We start from the raw sequence: 25488 nt of genomic DNA on the forward strand, positions 1-25488 counted from the left end.
CTCTCCCTCGCCCATCAAATCTGAATATTTTATTTGAACCCTCTAATGAAAACGTTGCAGAAGCGCCACATGCTCACATTCTCTGCTCTCTTCTCCCGAGCTTTTTCCGAAAAAGGTAATCTTTTTCTCGTTCTCACTTGACTTTTCACGAGAAGCAAACGGAATCTCCAGCACTAACACTCCCGTGTTAGTGCTGCAGTTATCTTCCTCTACTGATTTCTGAAATCAGAACGCTAACAACTGCTTGTTTCTCTTCTGAAAGATAAATTAGAGACATATAGGAAATGTGGAGGTTAAAGATAGCAGCTGGAGGAAATCCATGGCTAAGAACGACGAATAATCATATCGGAAGACAGGTTTGGGAGTTCGATCCTACACTAACTCTATCTCCTCGAGAGATCGAAGAGATCGAAAATGCTCGTCGAAGTTTTACGGAAAATAGGTTCCGATTCAAGCATAGTGCAGATCTAATCATGCGCATGCAGGTAAATTAGTTTAATTTAGAAAAAAAAATAATTCAAATTCGGTTTTTTCGTTTTTTTATTTGTTTAGATTATAGTGAGTGACATTGTGGTAATTTTTGTTGGTGTGAAGTTTGAGAAGGAGAATCCGGTGCCGGAAGTGTTGCCGCAAGTGAAGGTGAAGGAGAGCGAGGAGGTTACGGAGGAGGCGGTTACTGCAACGTTGAAGAGAGCTTTGAATTTTTATTCAAGTATACAAGCTCATGATGGACATTGGCCTGGTGATTATGGCGGTCCTATGTTTCTCTTGCCTGGCTTGGTAATCTGTGATTTTCATTTGAATTTTAAACGAACTTTTTTAGCAGAGTTTGGGTTGTTTGTTTATTTGTTTGTTAGTGGATTGGTTGTTAGGTGATTACTTTGTCAATTACGGGAGCATTGAATGCAGTGTTATCGGATGAACATAAAAAGGAGATGATCCGGTATCTCTACAATCACCAGGCATGTTTTTTTTATTTTGAAAAAATTCTAGCTTTATTGGGATTTAGTGTGATTTTTTTAATGGTGGAGATGTTTGTAACTTGCAGAACAGAGATGGGGGGTGGGGTTTGCATATTGAGGGACCGAGTACAATGTTTGTTTCCGTGTTGAATTATGTTACTTTAAGGTTGCTGGGAGAAGGGCCGAATGATGGAGATGGGGCTATGGACAAGGGGCATGACTGGATTCTGAATCATGGTAGTGCAACTATGATAACATCGTGGGGGAAAATGTGGCTTTCAGTTCAGTAATAAAAATCTCTTTCTAGTTTGGTTTTGAGTTTTTGTTTTGTTATGGGGGTTTTGTTTTATGTTTGAAGTTTTAATCGACGGCAACAGGTACTTGGAGTGTTTGAGTGGTCTGGAAATAATCCAATGCCCCCTGAGATGTGGCTTCTCCCTTATTTGCTCCCAGTCCATCCAGGTTCTTGCCTATTTACATGCCCTTTTAGTATTAGTTTTCTATTTCTATGTTTTTCACAATATATTATCTCAACATTACCGACCTATTTTTATAGGCACATGATTGGAAAGTGATATAATATTGTTTTCCCTTTGCAGGAAGGATGTGGTGTCACTGCCGGATGGTCTATCTACCTATGTCCTACTTATATGGGAAGAGGTTTGTTGGCCCAATCACTCCAATAATTTTATCTTTGCGAAAGGAGCTGTTCGCTGTCCCATATCATGAAATAGACTGGAATCAAGCACGCAATCTATGTGCTAAGGTTGGTAAATTGATATCTTAAACCTTTGGAAAACTTAATTTACATTTTCAAGAGTTACACCATTTACTTAAATGGGAAGATTTTTAGTGAATCTTTTGGATATTGAGATGAACAGCCATCTTAATTAGCATTCCTGTTTATATGGTAAATGCCGTTCTAAATATGTGTAACATGAGGACACTGTGGTTTGTTAGTCAAATGAGAAAAAAATATGATAAGCATACCAATATTAAAGATATGCAAATAATTTCCATCCATGACATGCTAATTCCCAAGATGCTTTGCCCTGAAAACAATGACCCAAAAAGTGATTGCGTTGGCAGATGATGACATTATCAATGCCAACTTTTAGTTCCATTAGGTGCAGCTCAAGGACTTGTAATGATCAGTATAAGAGATGCTATACTCCTTAATTCTCTTGGATTTTTCTTTTAGGGTGGATCTTCACTTTGTATTGCTTAAAAATACATCACTGAACTTTTGCAGGAGGACTTGTACTACCCTCACCCACTGCTGCAAGATGCACTCTGGGCTTTACTTGACAAGGCTGCTGAACCAGTTTTAATGCATTGGCCTGGAAAAAAGTTGAGAGAACAGGCTCTTCATACTGCAATGGAGCACATACACTATGAAGATGAAAATACGCGTTATATTTGCATAGGACCTGTAAATAAGGTGTGCATTTTAACTTGGTTAATGTTGTCAAAATTTGATTCTTAATATGAAATTGTGAAGAGAAAATGATCTTTTAAAGTAACATGTTTTTTCTTTTTCAGATATGCCATGAATGTGATTCCTTTAGTGCTTGTTTTGATGTCTATTTTAGATGATTTTTTTCACTTTCCTTTGGTTCTTTCATTTTCTTGAAATCATTTTCCAATATATATGACTTGATTTGTCAATATTTAGCAGCAGCCCATGCACGTGGGAAAATGCCATCAACAATATTGCATTTAGGCTACAATGGATGTTTTCTTTGTTTTGCTAACATGTTTGTTTTTTGGTATGCAGGTGTTAAATATGCTATGCTGTTGGGTGGAAGACCCTAACTCTGAAGCTTTCAAGTTGCATCTTCCTAGAATACAGGATTACCTCTGGCTTGCTGAAGATGGAATGAAAATGCAGGTGCACAAATCCTAATTTCCATGATCTTAGTCTCAATTTCTTTTTTCTAACTGTTGCTTTCACGAACAGTGGGTGGGTGTTAAAAAGGAATATTGGGGAGAAGTTACTGATAGACTGTTTTACTTGATAAACATTCAAGCAAGTCATAATTTGCAAAGATTTGCAATATAATGAGTTGGATTTTTAATTCATATTGTTTGCTGTCTTTTCAATGCATGCGAGCTATGTTGTTGAAAACTCATGTGAGGTCCTATTGGCAATAGCTTTGTTTCTTATGTTTTTTTATACTGTGCACTATGAGGCCAAAACTACAAGCTAAGTAGACATGATAATTTTATTCCAGGGTTACAATGGAAGTCAATTGTGGGACACTTCTTTTGCTGTTCAAGCAATTATTTCAACTAAGCTTGTGGAGGAATATGGTCCAACTTTAAGAAAAGCACATGCATATATTAAAAATTCACAGGTGTGTGTTTGTGTTTTTTTTATATATATATATAATTCATTGACGTTTCATGTCAGAGAACTTGTAATTATGTTGTCTCTTAACTACTCAAACTTTAACGTTGTTGATCCGTTTATCTTTGCTGTGAAGGTTTTGGAAGATTGCCCTGGAGATCTTAGTTTCTGGTATCGCCATATTTCCAAAGGTGCATGGCCTTTCTCAACCGCAGATCATGGATGGCCCATCTCAGATTGCACAGCAGAAGGACTAAAAGTAGGGGCTCATCAAATTAAAAGAGTTCATTAAACTTGTTTTATTTCTGATACTTATCCATCCAATCTTTTGCAGGCTGCTCTCTTATTTTCAAAAATTACACCTGAGATTGTTGGGGAACCATTAGCTGCAAACCGATTTTATGATGCAGTAAATATCATCCTCTCATTACAGGTAATTGGTGACTTAATGATAATGTTGGTGAATCGATTTCATAGTCTGTTAATGTGACAACATGCAGACATTCATACTTTGCAACTTGTAGGTCTTGAGTGCTTACACATGCCAAAAGATATAAAATCCCACTACAACAACTATACCAAAGGCCATCACATATATAAAGTGGAGTTCTGGAAAGGAAAATTTGCGGAGAACCCTATCTTTGAGCATAGTTATATTCAAAATTATTGGTCTTGAGACTCGAACTTGCAAGCACAAGTTATCATACCCAAGATTTTAACCTTTATTTTCTTAGTTCTTTTTATCCTTTTTTTTTTAATTTTTAACATAAAAGGTATTCAAAAAATGATTTCTTCTCAAAGTTCAGCATTATTACTTTTATTCTTCAAAAAGGGACTGGGAAAATTATTGAAGGGGAACAATCTCCTTTAATTGAACTTGTTCTAATTCAAGCACTTAAAAGTCTCATGGCTGATTTTCATTTTTTCTTATAATTTGGGCAGTGGTATATTGTCATAAATTGTTATCAGATTTTCTTACTTGAAGTTGGATACTATGCCAGAAGAAACGGTTCTTTGACATGTGAAAGCTATGATAGATCATTGGGTATTTTGCAGGGAGTAGGGATTAGGGAAACATCTACTGTTATGAGAAAAAGTGAATCATTTAGATTTTCTTTTCAAAGATTTTTCGTTAACTCTGTATTCTATTCAAGGGAAAACTATTCTTGATTCAACTGAATGCTCATTCCTGTTTTGTGCAGAATGGGGATGGTGGCTTTGCGACATATGAACTCACAAGATCTTACAGCTGGTTAGAGGTGATTACCTTGACAATTTCATTTATTGCTCTTCCACATTTTTACATTTAAAGAAGATAATTTTGGCATGGATCAATAGAAAGCTTGTCCTTATATAATTTCTGCCCTCATGTCAGATTGAATATTTTAACATTTATAACATGATCAATAGGCCTTGTTTTCTAGCTCCTTGTAAAGGTAGAGGTTGTTTGATGTGTATGTTATCCAAAAAAATAATAATTCTGCCCGTAAAGTGGTTCATTTGAATTTGTTTACTTTGTTTTCTTTACCTGATAATGAAGCTATGGACTACAGAACACCAGGTTCACCTGTGCACATTATGCAAGCCCCTTGCTAAACTAAATCCTTACATTGTTGGAATGATGAAGGAACACAATTTTTTGGTGTTTCACCTCTGTCAAAAGCTCTCTGAATAGATGTTTGGGGTCAATGATCCCAAGTGAGCATCTTGAGTCATCAGTTTGATGATTCGCTTGAAGAAATGATCTGTTTATATTGCTTGTTATACATTGAATCATAACTCCTTTTTTTTTTTCTTTGCAGTAGCAATGAACTTCTTAACTGTACTCTATCATGGTAATTGGATTATATATCTGATTACTACTTTTTTTCTCACTCTCACTCATTTTTCACTTTGCCATTGTCAGTTGATCAACCCTGCTGAAACTTTTGGCGACATTGTTATTGATTACCCGTAAGATATCAGTGCTTTGCATTATATCTGCTGTGATATTCATCTGTCCATTCCATTGCTTCATTTGAAAGCTAGCTATGGTATTTCTATAGATACGTTGAATGTACTTCAGCTGCAATTCAGGCTTTGGTGTCATTTAAGAAATTATATCCTGGACATCGGCAAGAAGAAATAGAAAGATGTATCAGAAAGGCAACTAAGTTCATTGAAAGTATTCAGGAGAAGGATGGCTCATGGTTTGCTCCTTTTCCATTAAAAACCTGCATTTGGAGGACTGGTTGATTATATAGTCATTAATGTGTCACTGTCACTGCTTTCCTATTTTCTATCTATGGCTAGTAAAGATTGCTTGTTCAACAATTTCTTTAAGTGCCTAAGATACATGGTTTCAATAACTTCGACTGAAGAAATAACCAGTCCTTTAATATCTTAAATTGCTAAACAGGTATGGCTCATGGGGTGTTTGCTTCACCTATGGCACATGGTTTGGCATAAACGGACTGGTGGCTGCTGGAAATTTTTTTAATGATAACTCCAGTATCCGCAAAGCCTGTGATTTTCTGCTATCCAAACAATGTTCTTCTGGTGGCTGGGGAGAGAGTTATCTTTCATGTCAAAACAAGGTTAGATGCTTGTACTGTCAAATATTTGTTCCCTTTTCTCTGATGGAGAGTTATCTTTCATGTCAAAACAAGGTTAGATGCTTGTACTGTCAAATATTTGTTCCCTTTTCCCACCTCTGATGCATGTCATGTGTAATCATTAATGTTTCTCGAGTTTTTATGTTATATCCATATATTTTCTTTGATTCAAGTTTTGTACTGCATATATTTCTTGTTCCAATAGTTTTTGTTTTTGCACAGGTTTATTCAAATCTTGAAGGGAACAAGACTCATGTGGTAAATACAGCATGGGCTATGTTGGCTCTCATTGAAGCTGGGCAGGTATAGCAAATTTCACTGTTTTGACATTGAATTATGCACTTCTTATTACGACTCTTCATTTGATACATGGAGTGTTACATCATCTGAAGTCTTTAAAATTGACTGGTATCATACTGTAAGTAATCAGGATTTGGAGAAAGAAAAGGAATGTCCTCTGTATAGTAATATTCTTAAAATCACTTTGACCACATTCATATCTTGTATGTTGTATCTAACTTGTGTGATCGATTATACGGGGGATTATATGGGGCATTTGATATTGTAATTGCATACCACGATGTTGATGTGCTAGCAAGCTCTATTTTTCCTGTCTTGTGCATGCAAATTTGTTTAATATGCATTAAATATGCAGGCCGAGAGAGATCCAGAACCGTTGCACCGTGCAGCGAGGTTTTTGATAAATTCCCAAATGGAAAATGGAGATTTTCCGCAGCAGGTAACTCTATACCCACTCTTTGAACACTTCTTTATCTTAACCATCATTGGGCAGTGTGGTTCTTTACTTCATGCGGTCATGTACTTTTGGTCATATGCTCTATTCCTTGCCTGTCCTTGTTCTCCAATGCTATTCATACACTTTAAATCTTTTTTCTTTTTCCTCGTCACAGGAAATCATGGGAGTTTTCAACAGGAATTGTATGATAACATACGCGGCCTACAGGGACATTTTCCCCATTTGGGCATTGGGAGAATACCGGTGTCGGGTGTTGCAGGCTAAGGCTTCATAAGAGTACCTTGCCTATCTGAAACCATTTTCAATGTTTTGCACCTCCATTGTTTGTTTCTTTCAGGCTCAATGCATCTCCTCATTGCTTGGAATATCAGGAGGAACGAGCTGTAACCTTGTAATGAGGAGAGTTGAAAACGACTTGAAATCAAAGAGCAATCGATCAAAACTTCTTCCAAAAATGGGATGAAGAAGATCAAGTTCTGTAATTTCAAAATCCTTTTCAGGTGCAGTAGCTTCATGTCCAGTATCAATTAATTTCTAGAATCTAAACCTTACACAGTATTGGTAAACGACTCCTGTATCTTGTCTAATTTATGTAATTTATATCCTTTGTAATGTTATCTATCTATTTTATCCCAATCTCAGCAAAGAGAGTACGGTAAGAAAAAACTTGAAGAATGCGTATGAACTATTGGATCATGATACCAAAGTAATCCATAGTACACTTTTAGGTTATGTCTGGTTAATTCTCTGTGAAGGACAACATAGATGGGATATAATTGTGTTTGGTTGAAGGGCAGACATGAAGGGACATGATTGTGTTTGGTTGGAATGGATACACATGAATATATACAAATAAATCTACCTCTGGAAAGTTAATAGTTTTTTTTTTTTTGTTTTTTGTAATTAACTGTTTCAACTTTCAAGTGTGAAAGTTTGTTAACCTGACATTGCAGTCTAGACCGCCTTCAATTTGAGCATAGGAATAGCTTTGAGGGCCTGAGTAAATAGCAAATCTAGTGGACAATGCATGTGCGTGTACCTCCCACAACCCAACTTGGTCTGCACATAGAAATGCATCCATTTGATGTTTAAAAAAAGAAAACGCAAAAAATCAATCACATCATGAACTCTTCAAACTAAAAGATCCCTTAAAGTAGTTCGACACGATTAGGGTTTATTTTACAAATAATCAAGTCCAACCTCAATTGCATCTATTTGATGCTTAAAAAAGGAAAATGCATCTATTTGCAAATAATATGAACTCTTCAAGCTGAAAGATCCCCCAAGTAATTCAAGTCAAACCTCGGAGACATGCAACTTAAAGATTTTATATTCAAGGCTTGATGGGAATCTTCGATGCTTATTTATATTGCGTCCTAACAATTAATGTCAAAAATTATGAATTTACTATTTCATCAATAATCTTTCATATAATAAATTTAAAAACAAGTAAAATTAGATTTGACTTGAGTAAAATCAATAAAATCAAACCGGGTTTATAAATTTATAAAAGGTATAAATATTATGTAAGATGTGAGTGGTTTTTTTTGAGTTTTTTATAAATTAATTAACTGGTTACCATGTTATTTTTAATTTGTTATATATTTTAAGGTATTTGAACCTTTTCATTGCTTATTTCATTTTTTTTTACCATTATTTATTACTTGTTTAAAATTATCAATATATTATTAATTAAAAAAATATTACTTATAATTTTAGAATTCATTGCGTGTAAAACAAAAAGGTTTCTAACAACCTTAGTCATAACAATCACATTAGGCTTACAGCGGCAACTTAATCAACCAGTCAACCAGCCTAAAAGGCTGATTAATACATTGATCTTTGACTTTATTAAATGAGAAGACTTTCAATTTTAGAAAAAAAGTAAGAGACTATTTTGCTACTTGTTAGCCGTGTTATAAAACCCCTCAGCTTATCTTGCTGACTGGCCATCCTGGACCTCGTGCGTCAAGAAGATAGAAAGTCAACATGAATTGTTTATGATAGCCTTTTGGAAATTCACTAGATAAAAATGTTAATTATATTATTTTAAAGTATTTTTTTGCTTGCAGGAACCAATGATAACAATTAAGGCCATAAGTCAAAAGTTGTTTATTCCACCAAGTAATTACTCCCAACATATTTACTTAATATTTAAGTCAAAAGCACTATTTGAGAAAGTTGCTATTGTTTTTTTAGTACGAGGCTCGTTGGATATTGAACTACATAATAGAAGATAGCCTTTCTATATTATATAATTGCCAAATACAATATAGTTATTAGAACTCGAACCTGCTTCATTGAAGAAAGTCATCCACCGACGTTAGACTATAAATCTTCTTACACGAAATATGATTTTTTTTTTTTGTAAGTTATTGAAGAGTTTAGCCACTAAAGTTGTTTTTTTGCAAGTTATTGAAGAGTTTAGCCACTAAAGTTGTTTTTGTTCCTCTTCTATCTCCATCTTAATTAATTATTAATAGAAACCCTATCATAATTTTTAGATTTAACAATGAAATTTTATGTTAGTATTTATATTTACAGTCCGTTGGCACAAAACTTGTCGACTTGATCACGAACAAAAATAATTCATCAAAAAAACTCTCATCAATGATTTATGGTTTGTCAATAGATCCATCAGTAATAATTTTACAGATTGATTTACTAAAGGACAAAGCACTCCAAAAAACACTTTACTTGCTTCATTTTGCTGATACTTCCATTGTTGAATATAACAAATCACCGATACAAAAATCATATGTCATTTCATTGGTGATTTTTCTTGTTTGTTGGTGAGTTTAACATGTAACCGTCGAACAGACAGTCTCTTATTCTATCGGTGAGTAAACACAACAACAGTAACATTTGCAGTAATTGTTTTCCAACTCTCTGAAATATATCGACGGACTATATTCATCGGTAAACTCATCTATAATAATTTAAAAATATATATTTTTTAAAAAAATCTATTAAACATAAACAAAAAATAATAAAAAAAATTAAATAAATATAAAATTCAAATATTTATTACAAATTTAAACATTTATAAGCTCAAAGATAATTAATCTTCAATAAAGGCGCTGGAAGAGGAGGAGATGGGTCTTTTCCTGGACCATGGGGTGAATAAGAAGGAGAAGATATACCACTCATTTATGATCTTATCTTCATTACCAATAGGCAGAGTTCAGTCGTCTTAGCACTTAGTCGTTTATAATCAACAGTAAGATGGGTCGTCCAATCTTTAACTTATTGGTCTAAAATCTCTTTGAACTTCGAACTTTGAGTGCTTCAAAGCATGTTCATCAGAAAAAAAACACAAACTATTAAGCCATTGATAAACAAGTAAATGTGTATTATTGTTTAAGGCGAAGCTGGCTTTAGGCTTTGTGACCCGTAACCCATCATAAAACAACTCTATATTTTTGCGGTGACAAAACAAAGATATATTCATTATAGCCTTGATATTGTCATTTGTTTTCCCTTTCACGTCCATAATTGTGTTGAAAATGTTTTCAAATACGTTCTTTTCAATATGCATGAAATCAAGGTTATAGCGTAGGATATTTGTCTTCCAATAAGAGAGCTCCCAAAAAATATTTTGTTTTACCCAATGGTGGGTCAAATCAAAACCAGAAAACTTCTGCTTACCAGATTAAAAACCAAACGCAATGGCATCGTACTATGACACCACATTATACAATTCTCCACCCAACAATAACAGTGGTGCAACATCCCTTTCAACTCAATAAAAAAGTCTTTTTTGTTCTTTCTATACTTATGATCTGTTAATAAGAACTGCTTATGGCAATAAAAAAGAAGAAGATGTTTTACCGTCATTTATTAACGTGTAGGCCTTGTTATTTTCCATACAGTATAGACATGCTGGTTTTCCTTGTGTGTTTCAATAGAAAATTATTTCATGCTCAAGAAAATTATTGATTGTCCACATCAGAGTTGTCTTCATCTGAAAATTTTATTTCCTCAATACATCATATGTTAAATCCCTTGATAAGCACAACTCATCAATCAACGGACAAAGACAAACATCAATATTCCAACCCGGACTATTAAGATCGAGTATGATTATAAATAAAAATATGAACTTCGGCCCCATACACTTTCCTGGTGGCAAATTATAAATCGTGAGTATCATCAACTATAAAAAATAAGGAGCAACAAATGACCCGAATGAATTGAATCTGTTTGTACATAATCCAAGATGCATGTTCCTTAATTCCACTAAAAACCAAGGATACGCCCCATTTAAATATTTTCAGGCTTCACCATTGGAAGGGTTCACCATCACTCCATCCACTGGATTATGTGAATGATGTTATGTCATGTGCTTAGCAGTCTTTGGTGACTTGAATAACCTTTGTACTCTAGGTGTGATTGGGAAGTATCTACATTTTCTATGTATGACAAGTCATTCCTTTGCCAATTCTAGGTTTATAACAAGCTTCCCCACATGTTCTGCAACTTCATGCACATTGTTAGAACTAAAAGTTGACTTAACCATTCTTTCTATCATGGTTTCATGAGGAACAAATGGTTTTCCGAATCTCCGTATACAAACTAACACGAGTATCTCTTCATGAACCCTTTTTGTAGAAGATGCATCATTACAACATCTGGATCTAGAAACTTTTTATTTTTACACCTCTTACATGGACATCTAATACCGCCTCTATTTATATTTCTCAAATTAGATAGTAGATCGAGTGTCATTTGTTAGGTTATAAATTAAATATTACAGACAGATTTAAATCCACTAGGTAATTATGTCTGTAAAAATAATATATCATCATATTTTTTAACTTTTTTTTTCATCCATTTTTTTATTGTAATTTTTTTTGTATACATCAAGAGAATATTTTGATCAGTGTTTACCAATGACTGCTAAACGTCAACCCGGGAAAGCTTAAGAGATGAGGAATCTGAGAAAGCTTCTTTTCTGCCTACCAAAGACAGAGGGTCAGGTGCTGTCTGATCTCCTTTGTTATATCTCTTCTTTTTCTGCATATTCAATTAAAAAAATTACTATGAAATATTTAAGTCAATTTATCTATTTGTACGTACTTGTCAATTTTTAATTTTTTTTAGTGAAACAGTATTGAAAGTCAATATCAATTGCGTGAAGTGAAAGGAGTTGTTGAAAACTGTTAGCAAATAACAAAACCGTGTAATATATATATATATTATTTTAGAAAACAAAACAAAACATAGATTGTTAAACTAGAGAGGTCCACTTCAAAATAAATTTTATTTTTATATTTTTATTTTAGTTCCTTCAATGAGATATGTTTTTATTCATTTTGTTGGGAAATCTTCAATAAGCAAGCAAGCAAGCATGCCTTAGGTTAACTCTTACTAGCGATTTCTAAAAAAAGAAGCCATTTTTTTATCTTCCAATTTCCTCAGAATTAGAGTTGCAAATCTTGAAAAAATATATATTTTTCTTCATTTTAATTAATAGCACTGTCAGTCAATTAATTAACTTCGGTTTTATATATATATATATATATATATATATATAGGAATTGTCTGATAACTTACATCCTGCCTACCAGATTGTAAGGGTCGCACGCACCTAGCTAATTTACACAATTAATTTGACTTAATTAATTTAATTTGTAGTCAGAATCCTAGTATAGTACTCGTCTTACGTAATTTTATATGACCACTACAAATATATATAAGACAGAAAATCTCCAATTACGTATTAAAAATCTAATGGAAAACAAGCTTCTGTTTTTGCTACAAAACCAGTTGATCTTGTCGTAGTTTCAAGTTCCAAACTAACTTGTATCCTGTCACAATCGCTAGCTATAAATATTTAAAAACGAGGACAATATATCGAGGTGGCTTCCGGGGCATGTTTCTTAATGGAAAAACAGTATGTTGTTGCCTTGTTTTGCATGGAAGATCCACTACTTATATATATATATAATTAACCAAAAATCTCACCTAATAATTATAGAAATGCTTCCATTTGCAAGTAATCAATCACATGTCGATCGTGAATCCTTCAAACTAATTAAGTATTCTAGACATTATAAAGATTCATCATCAACAAGCAGCACTGCAGCACTCAACTAGCTAGAGTAGAGATCCCCAATAAATAATTAAAGATACAACTTGTAGGCTCAAGCCGAAAAATGACTTTTCTTTTCTACTTTCTTTATATTAGAATTTTCCTCGTACTTTTGAAGACAAACTATGCGTCCGTACCAATATCCAACAGGTTGGTTCTGTTCAAGAAGATGCTCTCCAACAACAAGAAAAAGTTAATTTAATTATTGGTTTATCATGAAACTAGTTGATCAGTGCATATCAAGAGCTAATGGAGAAAATCAAAAACCAAAAACTAAGCTCTAAGATAATTCGAGGCGAGGATACAATGAAAAAACGTTTTGAAAGGGTCCATGCTCCATATATATAGCAGTTCATCAACGTTCATTTTCTCAATGAAGGGCCGGGGAAAGGGGGCCAAAGTGGCGGCCGCCGGGGATTCTCTGGCCCCCTTGTGGAATGGCCAAAGGTCAACCAGTAGATGTATACATAATGTTCATATTATTTTCTAAAGAGTTTCTCAAGCCTATTGGAGGAAGGAGGATGGGGGTGGAGCCCAAAGTCAAGTGGTGTTTGGAGAAGACTATCTTTTTATTTTAAACTGATATTGAGCTAGCTAGGTAGCTATTGAGCCATGGCAGGTTCTTGAGGGTTTATAAAAGGCTACATTTGTACCCACTCATGGCTATGACAAGTTCAAGACTTACATGAGCAACATTGATCTCCAGCAACCATGAAGGTATTGAATCATCATATTGGCAATGGCTTCTGCATGCATGCCTATCTTTATATATCTAGCTACCACATTCTATAGAAAGAAAACCTTCACATATGCTACACATTTGCCACGTTAATCCTTTTCTTTTCTTTTCTTTCTCTTAACAATTATGCAGAAAACAGTGCTAAAAGTCAATATCAATTGCATGAAATGCCAGACGGAGGTGCTGAAAACCGTTGCCAAGCTTGAAGGTGACTATATATGATAATTTTTATCTAAATTAGACCGTTCTCTCTTCACCTTGCAATTAAAAAATTTTAAAATCTAGATTTATTTTGTATATTTTTTGTATGCATTAACGTTATTGTATCGATTTTGGCTCAAATATTTGTCTAGTATCAATTTGACTCGCAAACAATTTTTTGTAACAATTTTATCTATAAACAATTTCGATTTCTCAATTAGAGCTTTCTCTTGGGATTCGTGACAGAAAATATTAAGTTCTCTAAAATTGCAAGATGTGGAAAATATTGTAACTATAGTTATGTCTGTAAGTTGTTTTTGAGCTTGTAACAGGCATTGATGAGATAGCAGTTGACATTGCGAAGGGAACGCTAACAGTAATTGGAGTTGTAGACCCAGTGCAGGTGGCTAAAAAACTCAGAAAATCTGGAAAAATGGCAGAAGTCGTTAGTGTTGGGCCGCCTAAGAAAGAGCCAGACGAAGAAAAAGTAGATGATATAAAAGATAGCTTCCCTAGTTGTTGCCAGGAATGTGAGCTTGTTGCCATTGGCTTTCTCCCCCATTATCAGGCTCAGATTTGCTCCATTCTTTGAAGAAACGCAGCCCTTCAGCTGATATATATTATGCGATATTCTAATAAACTCTGCATCTTATATTTTCAAGATCATATTGACTTGTATTTGCTAATGTAAAAACAATGATCTAGTTGACGGACTTCCTTGTTTTGTAACAAGCATGTTGCTTGATAAGAAACATATTCACTGCCCCTTTCACCATCAATGCATGGCAGGTTCAATTTTTTTTTTTTTTTTTTTCTCAGGTCTTGAAGGTAAGTGTTTTTTCGGTATTCTCATATCAAAACTAAGTGTGTTTGTTCATGTTCAAACTCGGTTGACCGCAAAAATCATCATTTTTTTTTATGTATTTTTCGAGGCTAACCGTATTTTGAAATGCGATTGACCTGTGGACAGACTAATCCTAAATCTCGAGTCTAATTAAGATAAGGATTGATGTATTCTCAATAAAACATCTTTCTTCCCGTCTCTTCCAACATTCCAATCTCAATCGGGATCACAATGTGAGAAGCAAACCTATTTATCAATGAATCCGGCATCTAAAACTTGACGAATCTAATTATTTTATATAAAGTATCATCATATGGAAAGAAGGCAACATCCCCTTGATTTTCCTATTATTCTTGATCTTGTTAATTCGCTTCCTTCACCACCCTGTGGTGTAATCAAATAAGATTGTGTGTGGTTAAATTTATGATCATGCTGTGTGTGTTTCGCAATGTAATTAAATAAGCATAATGATTTTCTCGTTGGGCTTCCTTTACTTTCTTTTTATATATATATATAGAGAGAGAGAGAGATGATCAGGGAGCCTCCTCCTCCTCCTCCTCTAGGAGGGCTAATAATAATAATAATACTCATGAACAGGTGGTGGTTTTGAGCTAAAGCAAAAGGTGGATCTTGCATTGAACAAGCTTGCTGATGGAGATACTTGTCACATTGGTGTTGATGAGCTTCAAAAACTGGCTCAATGTTTAACCCCAGAAGGGTTTGCCTCGTTCCTTTCTTGTATTTTGGATACGGACAAGGAGAAGGAGCAGAAGCAGAAGAAGAGTCCGGGGGAGGGTGTTAGGTTGATAGTTACATTGATGAGTTTTCAGAGGGCTTAGTGGGACCACCCCATTTGAGTAAGATGGTCTGATACCCCTGAACCTTCAGAAACCGGATCTTTTATAAAAGGTTTCGTGTCCATGCTAATTCACTTGTAGTGTTAAAATGGATATTATGAAATTATGAACTGTTTGTCTTCGCCTGTGCAAATCTAAATGCTTCTTAATTCGAATGATTAATGAATGTTTGATTATTCAAAGCAATGTAATAATTCTGAGCATTCGAGTGATGATCGTGTCTGGTTTATAACATGACAAAGATAGAATAGCTCAGGTTCTATGCTAGAGGGGAGACGTTCTGATTCAGCTATATCTAGACTTAAGAAGCAGAATCAAAGTGTTTCTTCTCCCAGAGTTTCAACATACCCTCCTAGGCCATCTGCAGATATTCACAATAGAAAACCTTCACTGCTTTCTACAAAGAATTCTGATCTATGGGAGGAAAAACATTCAGCAGGAGCAGATGAATCAACCAATCCCACTGTAAAGATTAGTAGGAATGCCATAGGAAAGGACATGCAGAAATGCTCTGAGCAGGGGGCACGTCAGAGCATGATGGGTCGGACAAGAAAAGTTGATTCTGTCTTTGCTTCCCTATCAAGTGCCAATGCTAGACAAAGCGGTTCAGAGAGCAAAAATTGCACGTGGCAGTGTGTGAAAGGTTTTCTATGTGAAGGGGACATGGAATCCGCTTATGAGGAAGCTATCTTTTCTGGTGATGAACTTGTTCTGATTGAGCTTATTGATAGAACCGGTCATGTACTGGAAAGCTTGCCCCCATTGCCGGTGATCTTAGCACTTTGGCTTCGTTGTACTTCTTGGAGCACAGTTTACTTTCTCATATTTTATCTTTCATTTCTGCGCTTCAATTACTTTCAGTGGTTTGAAGTTTATACTAAAAACCTTCTGAAATTCTCACCTTCTAGGTGGTGTACTTGAGCACAATCAATGGGCCTGATTATCTTGTTCTCTATGCAAAAACAAGGGAATTATTTTGTGCGATTCAAGAATTAAATGTCACCATTTTATTGATGACAAGCTTGGATGTCGCTTCTTTTTCTTTTTTTTTTTTTTTGCTGCAGGGAAGACTTCCTGGTAATTTTAGTCCCATCTGAAGCATGGTTTCCAATCCATCTGTTGCTTCCACATAGGGATTCACACGAGCAATGTTGAACCTTCCACTTCGAAACCTTAGTTTTCCACAATGAGTTAAGTTGCTCAAGAAGCCCAGGTGTTCGTTATGGAGTCAGATGGATGCTGGTAGTTGCTCTGAGATGTTTTTCTTATGAGTCGTTTGCTTCATATCGTGACTGCTGTTCTTAACGCAGAAAGAAGCACGATTGTAGGATAACTGAATGAATTAATGGTACATGGTCGATTTTGCGAGAAATAGGCCAATATGGAAAAATACTGAAGTGTACGTGAAAACTTAAGTTTATTTGAGCTGACGGCTTCCATCTCATTTTCCAAATCCCATTAAACAATCCTGATTCCTGCCTTTAGTAATCTGAGATCTGGATGTTGGTGTTGCCTTACCTTCTTTTTAATGGAAAAATTATAATGATCATACAAATCTGAAAGTAAAAATTGTTATTAGCAGTTACATCTGCGATGCTTAAATTAAGCCATAGAAATAAATATGAACCTCATGTAAGTAAAAAGCAACTGCCATATGATTGTAAGTTATGAAATAAGATGAGAAGGTGATGCTTCAGCAGCATATTTGTTTTGAGAATCTGGAATTCCAAGAAATGGAGAATAACTACTATTCCCAAACAACAAAATGGATAGACATTTCTTACAATTTCAACTTCCATCCATAATGGAACAAGTTCAACTCAATGCAGATGCTTATCTCATAGGACTTGAGATTCTAAAATCAGGAGGGCTATACAGATCACTCTCAGTTAGGGGCTCAGTTCTGCTCCTTGCATTTGCAGGTTTGCTCCTCCTTTGAGGTTCCCCTTCTTTATGATCATGACTTCTAGTTTGGGTTCTTTCCTCCTCATGAGTGTGAGGAAAAGGTTCCCCTTCCCTGCGTTCATGACTTCCAGTTTGATCTCTTTCCTTCAAAGGAGTGCGAGAAGGTTCCTCTTCTCTATGATCTTGACTTCTAGTTCGGTTTCTTTGCTTCTCAGAAGGAGAGTGAGGAGAAGGTTCCTCTTTTCTGTGATCTTGACTTCTAGTTCGGTTTCTTTGCTTCTCAGAAGGAGAGTAAGGAGAAGGTTCCCCTTCTCTATAATCATGAGTTCTAGCTCGGTTTCTTTCCTTCCCGGGAGTGTGAGGAGAGCGCCTTGGGTCTTCATAAAGGGTTACACCTCTTCCAGTGGTTTCAAACACGGCCTCTTCATCCTTGGACTGCACGCTCTCAAGTAGTTCAACCACCTGGTTCATGAGAGGTCTACCTTTCGGATTTTGGCTAAGGCATTGGTATGCCAAGTTAGCCACTTTCATTGCAGTTCTGGATGAGTACTGCCCTTCCATTCTGGGATCTAAGATTCTCAGAACCTTCTTATTGTGGTTCAAGAGAGGGCGAGCCCACTCAACAAGGTTGTGTTCTCGGCTAGGCCTGCTCTTGTCCAAAGCTCTCCTTCCAAGAAGCAACTCAAGTAGTACTACCCCAAACCCATAAATATCACTTCTAGCAGTTAGATGCCCTGCTCAGAAAAATCATATAAGCTTATTTAATGATGGATTCATATCAATGATCTCAGTTGAACATTAAATAGATTGTCAATGTTTAAATTCATCTTAAGAACTACATCCTGATTTCAGTACCAAATACAAGCATCTTTCCTAAAAGAATGTACCAAGAGATGGACTAATGAGGAAGAACTTTAAAAATAGAAAAAGAAAATAGGTTTACCATATCATAAAATGATGTTGGAATGATCAGCGCAATATGTCACTAAGCACTCACCAGTCATTACATATTCAGGAGCAGCGTATCCATATGTCCCCATAACACGTGTTGACACATGAGTCTGATCTCCCATCGGTCCATCTTTAGCAAGTCCAAAATCTGAAAGTTTTGCATTAAAATCCTGCACATTGTTATTAAAACTTCAGCAACAGAACTAGCAAAAACCTCCTCAACCTTGACCACTCTCTTCTTGAAGACTTGTGCACTTAATTGAATAAATGATACTTGCCGAGAAAAAATTCCACAGCATGATGCATGAAACAATGATCATTTTTATTCTTTCAAGGACCCACAATTTCAATTTAAAAATGAGACACTAGAAGTAAGACAAATTTTCAGCAAGATAATGCCGGTTTGCCAGTTATTTGAACTTTGAAAGGAGGAAACAGCACCAAGAAGGAGATGAATTTGTTTGACAAATAATAACAAATGGTGGAAAGATAACTAACCGAATCAAGCAAGATGTTTGATGTCTTGAAATCACGGTATATGATAGATCTTTCTGCACCATGAAGAAAAGCAAGTCCTTTTGCAGCATCTAAAGCAATCTTCATTCTTTTTGACCATGTCAAAGTACAACCCACTCCTAACAAACAAATAGGAAGAATAAGAACTTGTATCTTCTTCCAAAGGAAGAGAATATTTTAAGCTTCAAAATTATCAAGGGTATGACAGAATAAACATTGAGAGACAGCATAATCTAATACTAATACAAAGTACTATCCACCTCAATAAAATGTTCTTATGTTTTCCTTTTCCCTTTTGTGGCCAAACACACCTTGACTATCTATCTATCTATCTATATATATAGACCTGAACCATGAGATCGAACAACTCAGACCTCTGTTGCTTAAAAAGTTGAGCCCATTCCCTAATCCCTTCACATTCAATCAACAATAAAAGCCACAGAAACACCCCAAAAGGTTATTTTAAGATGGTTATGTTAAAGTTTAGATCCGTCATAAATTGATTAATTCTATGCTAATGTATAAGATTCCTTGCGACACTGTACACAACTTCACTCCCTATATGCACCAAAAATTCAAAAGCCACTTACTCCGAAACAAATGCTTTTCAAGGCTCCCGCTTGCCATGTATTCATAGACCAACAGCCTGTGCTCATCTTCACAGCAATACCCAATGAGCTTCACAAGATTTGGGTGACTGAGTTGACCTAAATAGTTAACTTCTGCCTGCAAAGCAAACAGGATACTATAAACACAAGCCAACTGATTGCCATCTTTGACAGAATAGTGTTTGCACAAGTAAACAAGTTTGGTTTCAATGGTTTAACTATGCTGTTCCTAACAAACATTATAGCATCATCATGACTTATCCAATCTCCTTCCCCCAAATGCTAATGGGCATTCTCAAGAGATAGATATATACATGTTGTTTAATATCTCCCTCTCCATTCAAACAATAGAAAATTCTCACATCCAAATACGTAAGTTCATTTCTTGAGCATGATGAAATATGATACTAGGTTCTAATCTCATTCATTTCACTCTCAATTCTCGAACATATCAGCATGTGTTATTATCCTCCTCAACCAAAAATTGATGGATTCATAACTAAGTCTCCCAGATAAACTTTCTACAACACACCTAATCCAAATTAAAAGGAAGTTAAGTTCATCCACTTCCAGCCATTTATGGAGGCAATAGTAAACATGAACCCAGAACAGATAATTAGTACCACTATAACACAGGAAAGAAATGGATGTTCTGAGAAAGTATGCAAAGGTGAATACCAGCCATTCTCGGTCACCTTGTAACCCATCAGGATTAAGCTCCTTGATTGCAACATATGTGGTCTTGTAAAGAGTCCTTACGCTCTCATCTATGACTCCTTTGTAAACAACTCCGAATCCACCCTCACCGAGAATATAATCTGGCCGGAATTGCTTTGTGGCCAGCTTCATTTCCTCGTATGTAAAGATATCAACGTTACCATAACCAGGACTATTGCGGAGATCTGTAACATTCTTGGGAACTGAAGGCATGCTGGTTGCTCTTTTGGTCTCAACCAACTCTGGCTCAGTTGGTCCACTTGGAGACTGATCATAGACATGCCCTGCTTTTTTCCACAACAACAATTATTAATAAGCTACAATGCATTCACTAACCACGCACACAAATCAGCAAACCCTAAACCTTTTGTATGAAAGGACAGTTTAAGTAGCATTTAACAAGTTAGAAACCTTTTATATGATGATGTCAACTAATAACTTCATGAATTAACAGAAAATATGAGACCATTTACACGAATTAATTTCCTTAAATGCCAAAGTCAAATATTAAACTACACGCAAACACTTTCTAGAGTCCAATAAACGAATCCACTTTACTAAAATGTTTCGTTTTGCTGCTAAAAACATGAAGGGCATAACAACAAAACAAAAATCCAAACAAACCTCATTTCCCTCATCAACTATGCCTAATAAAAATCGACGCAAAAAAAGAAATCAAGAGGCAACAAACACAAAGAACACAGACAAATACTAAAAAGATGTTGACTTTATAAAGCACTATACCTTGGTTTCCCTTAGAAGATAACTGCCGTTGTTCTTGTGGGATTTTGTCGCCATCAACACTGAAACAAATACCCATTAATTTTGACTTTAGACCAAATCTTGATTTATGATTGCTTTTCATCTTCACATTCACCATATATCACCCCCGCCCACATTAGCCCCCTTCTACCAAAAAAATTTTAAAAATTTTAAAAACTTCTTCTTTGGTTGCTGTAACGAAAAGTGTAAGACCAAAGAAATGACAAAACGAGTCTCGATCTGATCTGGGTTCACTCAAATCTCAAAAGTGTCAACTCGAAATATACGGATTTTCTCAGGAAACAAACAAAGACAGAACCTCAAAGTTGCTAGGGAAGGACTCCAACGATAAAATGGGGGGGGGGGGGGGGGACAGAGAGAGAGAAGGAAGTTACTTTGTGTTTTTGAAGAGAGAGAAAGAGAATGATTGGTAATGGAAGGTGAGTTAAGGTGATATCTTGTAAGAATAGCCGCCAAAAACGCCAAAGCATGCGGGCCCCTTCAGGGTAAGACCTATCGTTTTAAGCCCTGGATTCCTCTCTTTATTTTTAATGCAACAACACAAATTACTACTAATATTAATTAATTTATAGACTAATTTTGCCATTAAATTTCCATATTTGAGGGGGCATTTCTTTCTTCTTCCATAAATGTGGTCTTTTGTTTGTTGTTGGTGGGGAGGCGGTGGGTGAGTCTACCTCTGAAAATTGACCTGAGCTTTCAATGAAAATTTCCTAATCTATTGTTCACCAATGGTGAGGTGAGGTGACGTCTCACGTTGGACGGTATATGTGACAATGCAAGAGACTTTCATCATTTTTTATTGCATAAAAATAGAGGTTTTGATTTAGAAAAACATAGTCGTGCTTAGTTAATGTGAAGCCATACATATATTAAAAGCAAAATTATTTTTATTATAAAGACGTAAATAAGAACATAAAATAAATTTAATTTTTATAATAATTTTAAAATAGATTTATGTATTTTTAAAAATAAAAATATGTTCTTTTAATCCCAGCTATCTCATCTCTGTTTTTTTCCTTGTCGTTATATTAAAAAAGTGATAAAATGTTATCTGAAAAATTATAGGAGTTAAATTCTTACAAGGAATGTAGCTCAACGGAAGACCCTTGCTATAAAATGACCTTTCATTTTCATAAATAATAATTATATAAAATAACCTTTCACTCTCATTAATTGGAGTCGTCTCCTCCCATCTTTCATCAGCTCCAAGCAAAGTCTTCACCAACCTCAATCAGTCAATCCATATACGTAGGCTCCTTTTGTCTTTCTTTGATGAATCTACTATTCTGGTTTGCGGACATGCTTCTTGAAAATATCATCCACTTACAAAATCTTTTTACCGAAAAAAATTAGAATATTTGTTTATTTACATTGTTAGAGCTAATCCATTGGTTATTTCATAACTTAATTTTTGATCATTTTTATTTTTTTTATTATTTTATTTTCTGAAAAGGATAAAAATGATGATAAAAAAAAAATAACGATGATGAAAAAAAGTAAAATGAAATAAATGAAGAATGAATTAAAATTTGGGTTAAGGGCATCATGGTTGGAAGTTTTGGGGTTTAATCAAACTTTGGAATTAATCCAATCAAGGGCTTAATTGGAGAATTGGAAGTTTTGAGACTTAATTAAGCTTGGAATTAATTTAATTCATCCAATCAAGGATTTAATTGGAGAATTAATAAGTTTTGAGACTTAATTAAGCTTTGAATTAATTTAATTAATCCAATCAGGGGCTTAATTGGAGAATTGATAAGTTTTAGGCTTAATTGGACTTTGGATTTAATTAAATCAATGAAATCAGGGACCTAATTGAAGAAATATTAACGTTTGGGGTCCAAATTGCAAACTTAAAATCCAAGGATTATATTGAAAAATACGCGCAAATGCAGGGGGCGAATTACAGTTTAAATCAGGGACTTAATTACAAACATTTTAAAACTTCAAGGTCCAAAACGTAAATAATCATTAAACTTCAAAACGGCGCCGTCTGTGGATACGTTGTTCATCTTCTTCAACGGACGCCCGCCGCCGCCATTACACCTGCAATCAATGGTTGGAAGAAACGGTTTGCTCTCTGGCTATAAAAGCCAAAGAACGCAAGGTCACAGGGGAGAGGAAGAAAAACTGAGGAGAAAGGGAACCAGTGGGGAAGAATTTGACCGAAAACCAGAGGAGAGAACCGGAGCAGAACCCATAGGAAAAACTCAGAAAACAGGAGAACAACACTGCGGCATACGAAGAAAACAGAAGAAGGACGAAGGAGAAGGAGGCCAGGACATAGAAGAAGATAGGAGGGAAGACAGACGAAAAACCAGAAGAGAAGGAACCCAGAAAACAGAGGGGAGAACACGAACAGAGCAGCAACAAAAACAAATACAGACGAACACGTAGGAACGAAACAGAGGTGGAGGAGAAGTTTTGGTCCGCCACCACACCTTCATATATCTTCGTCATTGTCCAGACCAGTGTTAGCCTCGTCTCTGGTGGCACCACCTTCCCCCACTCCGAACAGACGAACACGAAGGAGAACAAGGGAGTAAGCGCAAAGAGAACAGCACACAGCAAGGGGAACAGAAAAGAGGAATAGCACTGACCGCCCTCAACTTCGTCTTCACCTTCAGGAGCAGCGTCTTCAGGAGCAGCAGATCACTGGTAAGTCTTCTCTTCTCTCCCATGCATTTTAATTCACTGCTACAGCAGCAGTGAATTACAATTCACTTGCTACTGTAGCAAGTGAATTGTAATACCCAGCAGGGTCACTGGTCTAGACCAGTGACCCAACCGAATCAGCTGGGTCCAGCCCAGCCCATGTGGGCTGAGCTGGGCCCCAGCCCCAAAAAATTATGTCGGGCCGGGCCAGCCCAAAAAAATAAAAAACAGAAAATAAAAAAAATAAAAAATATGTATGCATGAATGAAAATAATGTAAATTTAGTGGTTTATTCACTAACGCCAGAGTCAGGAATAAAAATACCGGTTTAAATTTATATTATTTTTATTCGTTGTATTTTATTTTATTTAGCTAGAAAAATAGAAAAATATTTGCATTCTTAAAAAATAAATTTATTATTATTTATTTATTCACTGACACCAGAGTCAGGAATAAAATAAAATATTGATATAATTTATTTTATAGCTACGTAATATTTACCAACGCTAAAGTTGGAAATATTCGTAGTTAAGTATTCACTCGCTGCCAGAGTCAGGAATATTATAAGCAAAATTTCATAGCATAAACTAATAAAATATTTAGCAATTTAAGACGAAACTAGCAATGCATCTTGCCTTAGGCAGGACGTTTAAGGGGTGATAATATCTTTCCTTTTACGTAACCAGTCCCGAATCATAGAATCTCTGTTGACCAGTTAGGGTTCTTAGTGACCATAATACTAGGTGGCGACTCCTTAAACAATACATTTTTTCCTAAAAGAACAGGATGCCAGAAATCCATTCTTTTTCCAAAATACAAGAATTAATTTTTAGGGCCGCCGCGATGTCGGGTGCGACAAGTTATATATGATTTTAATTTTATTTATATAAATATGTTTAATTTATTAACAAAAACTTATTTGTCTTTATTATTCTTTAAATATTTTATTAATGAATTTACTGTTTGATAATCTAAAGTAAAAATACAGTTTTTGAAATGAAAATACTTTGAAAAAAAAATATTAAATTATTATAATTATAAATTTTGTATTGCATTAAAGCATTGTTCATAAAAGTTCCCAGTCAATACTCCATTAAGACTAGATATTAATTAAAGTTGTTGGGACTAATACATATTATATTCTTTTCTTTATGAAAAGAAACAATTATTCTCATAAACTGAAATATAATGGATACTTAGATGTTAATGTTTGTCAAATAACATATACATTAAACTGACCCTTATAAGAATTTCATATAGAAATATCACATGTATCTATGGAAATGCGCATGTGACGTTTGTGTAAGTGATTCTTACACATGAGATAATTAAATTATCTTGTATAGAAAATTATATATTTTGATTATGCTACACGTTGTCCTAATTAGAGGTAACAAACAAACAGATATTAGGTACAACATGAATTATGTGAAAATACTTGAGTAATCAATAGAGAACTCAACACCGTAAGTGAATTAGAAAAAAAAAATTTATCTGTTCTGAAATAATATTGATTATAAATCCCTACATAAACTGGAATGAAACTTTTAAACAAATTTTAAATCTTATTATAAGAGTCAATAACTATGGCATTGAAAACAAATATAATTTAACAAGATAGACACTTTAATAACTCGGCCCAACCTGCCATATATTGTTCTCTCTGGGCCTTACTGCCATCACAGTTTCGTTCTTGGTGACACGAGCCCATCTTTAAGCCCGACGCTCCAAAACGCGTATGACAAGTCAATAACCGACACTTTTAATAAGACAAACTACCACTCCCTTACCTGTTGATATGGGATATTACAATCCACCCCATTTAAAGGAGCCTAACGACCTTGTGGCACAACCAGACACCCGGTGAGGTCGGCTCTGATACCAAATATAATAGCCCTGCCCAACCTGCCATATGTTGTCTGCTTTGGACCTTATCGCCCTTATGGTTTTGT

General features: G+C 35.2%; 2 protein-coding genes across 6 annotated transcripts; one reads left to right on the forward strand and one right to left on the reverse strand.

The window, feature by feature from the left end:
- LOC118029067 (cycloartenol synthase) lies at positions 1–7359 on the forward strand. 4 transcript variants are annotated; one of them, XM_073406100.1, is made up of 20 exons: positions 1–115; positions 263–485; positions 595–780; positions 873–962; positions 1049–1243; positions 1340–1424; positions 1562–1728; positions 2215–2403; positions 2740–2853; positions 3197–3319; positions 3449–3571; positions 3647–3745; positions 4515–4571; positions 5219–5265; positions 5358–5501; positions 5711–5960; positions 6129–6209; positions 6562–6645; positions 6818–6939; positions 7035–7359. In XM_073406100.1, exons 2-19 carry the CDS (start codon positions 285–287, stop codon positions 6935–6937), a joined length of 2355 nt encoding a protein of 784 aa, XP_073262201.1. In that variant the 5' UTR covers positions 1–115; positions 263–284; the 3' UTR covers positions 6938–6939; positions 7035–7359. The 4 variants fall into 4 exon arrangements, with proteins under 4 accessions (XP_073262201.1, XP_073262200.1, XP_034888765.1 ...); XM_073406099.1 differs by having other exon boundaries at positions 6818–7359; XM_035032874.2 differs by having other exon boundaries at positions 5711–5888; positions 6818–7359.
- A 9672-nt stretch (positions 7360–17031) lies between these two features.
- LOC118029070 (probable serine/threonine-protein kinase PBL17) lies at positions 17032–21240 on the reverse strand. 2 transcript variants are annotated; one of them, XM_035032879.2, is made up of 6 exons: positions 20840–21240; positions 20057–20382; positions 19361–19496; positions 18753–18889; positions 18301–18424; positions 17032–18037 (listed from the first exon to the last, which is right to left on the reverse strand). In XM_035032879.2, exons 1-6 carry the CDS (start codon positions 20973–20975, stop codon positions 17232–17234), a joined length of 1665 nt encoding a protein of 554 aa, XP_034888770.1. In that variant the 5' UTR covers positions 20976–21240; the 3' UTR covers positions 17032–17231. The 2 variants fall into 2 exon arrangements, with proteins under 2 accessions (XP_034888770.1, XP_034888771.1); XM_035032880.2 differs by having other exon boundaries at positions 20057–20379; positions 20840–21239.
- Between the last annotated feature and the right edge of the window lie 4248 nt (positions 21241–25488).

Source organism: Populus alba, chromosome 18 (assembly GCF_005239225.2).
Source record: "Populus alba chromosome 18, ASM523922v2, whole genome shotgun sequence".
Lineage (NCBI taxonomy): Eukaryota > Viridiplantae > Streptophyta > Magnoliopsida > Malpighiales > Salicaceae > Populus > Populus alba.

Coding starts and splice junctions, on each gene's coding strand:
- LOC118029067 (XM_073406099.1), top strand. CDS start 285: ATGTGGAGGTTAAAGATAGCAGCTGGAGGAAATCCATGGCTAAGAACG. Junction 1,425..1,561: donor TTTGCTCCCAGTCCATCCAG/GTTCTTGCCTAT, acceptor TTCCCTTTGCAG/GAAGGATGTGGTGTCACTGC. Junction 6,646..6,817: donor ATGGAGATTTTCCGCAGCAG/GTAACTCTATAC, acceptor TCCTCGTCACAG/GAAATCATGGGAGTTTTCAA.
- LOC118029070 (XM_035032879.2), bottom strand. CDS start 20,975: ATGGTGAATGTGAAGATGAAAAGCAATCATAAATCAAGATTTGGTCTA. Junction 20,383..20,839: donor ATCTTCTAAGGGAAACCAAG/GTATAGTGCTTT, acceptor TGTGGAAAAAAG/CAGGGCATGTCTATGATCAG. Junction 18,890..19,360: donor TGAAAAGCATTTGTTTCGGA/GTAAGTGGCTTT, acceptor TTTGTTTGTTAG/GAGTGGGTTGTACTTTGACA.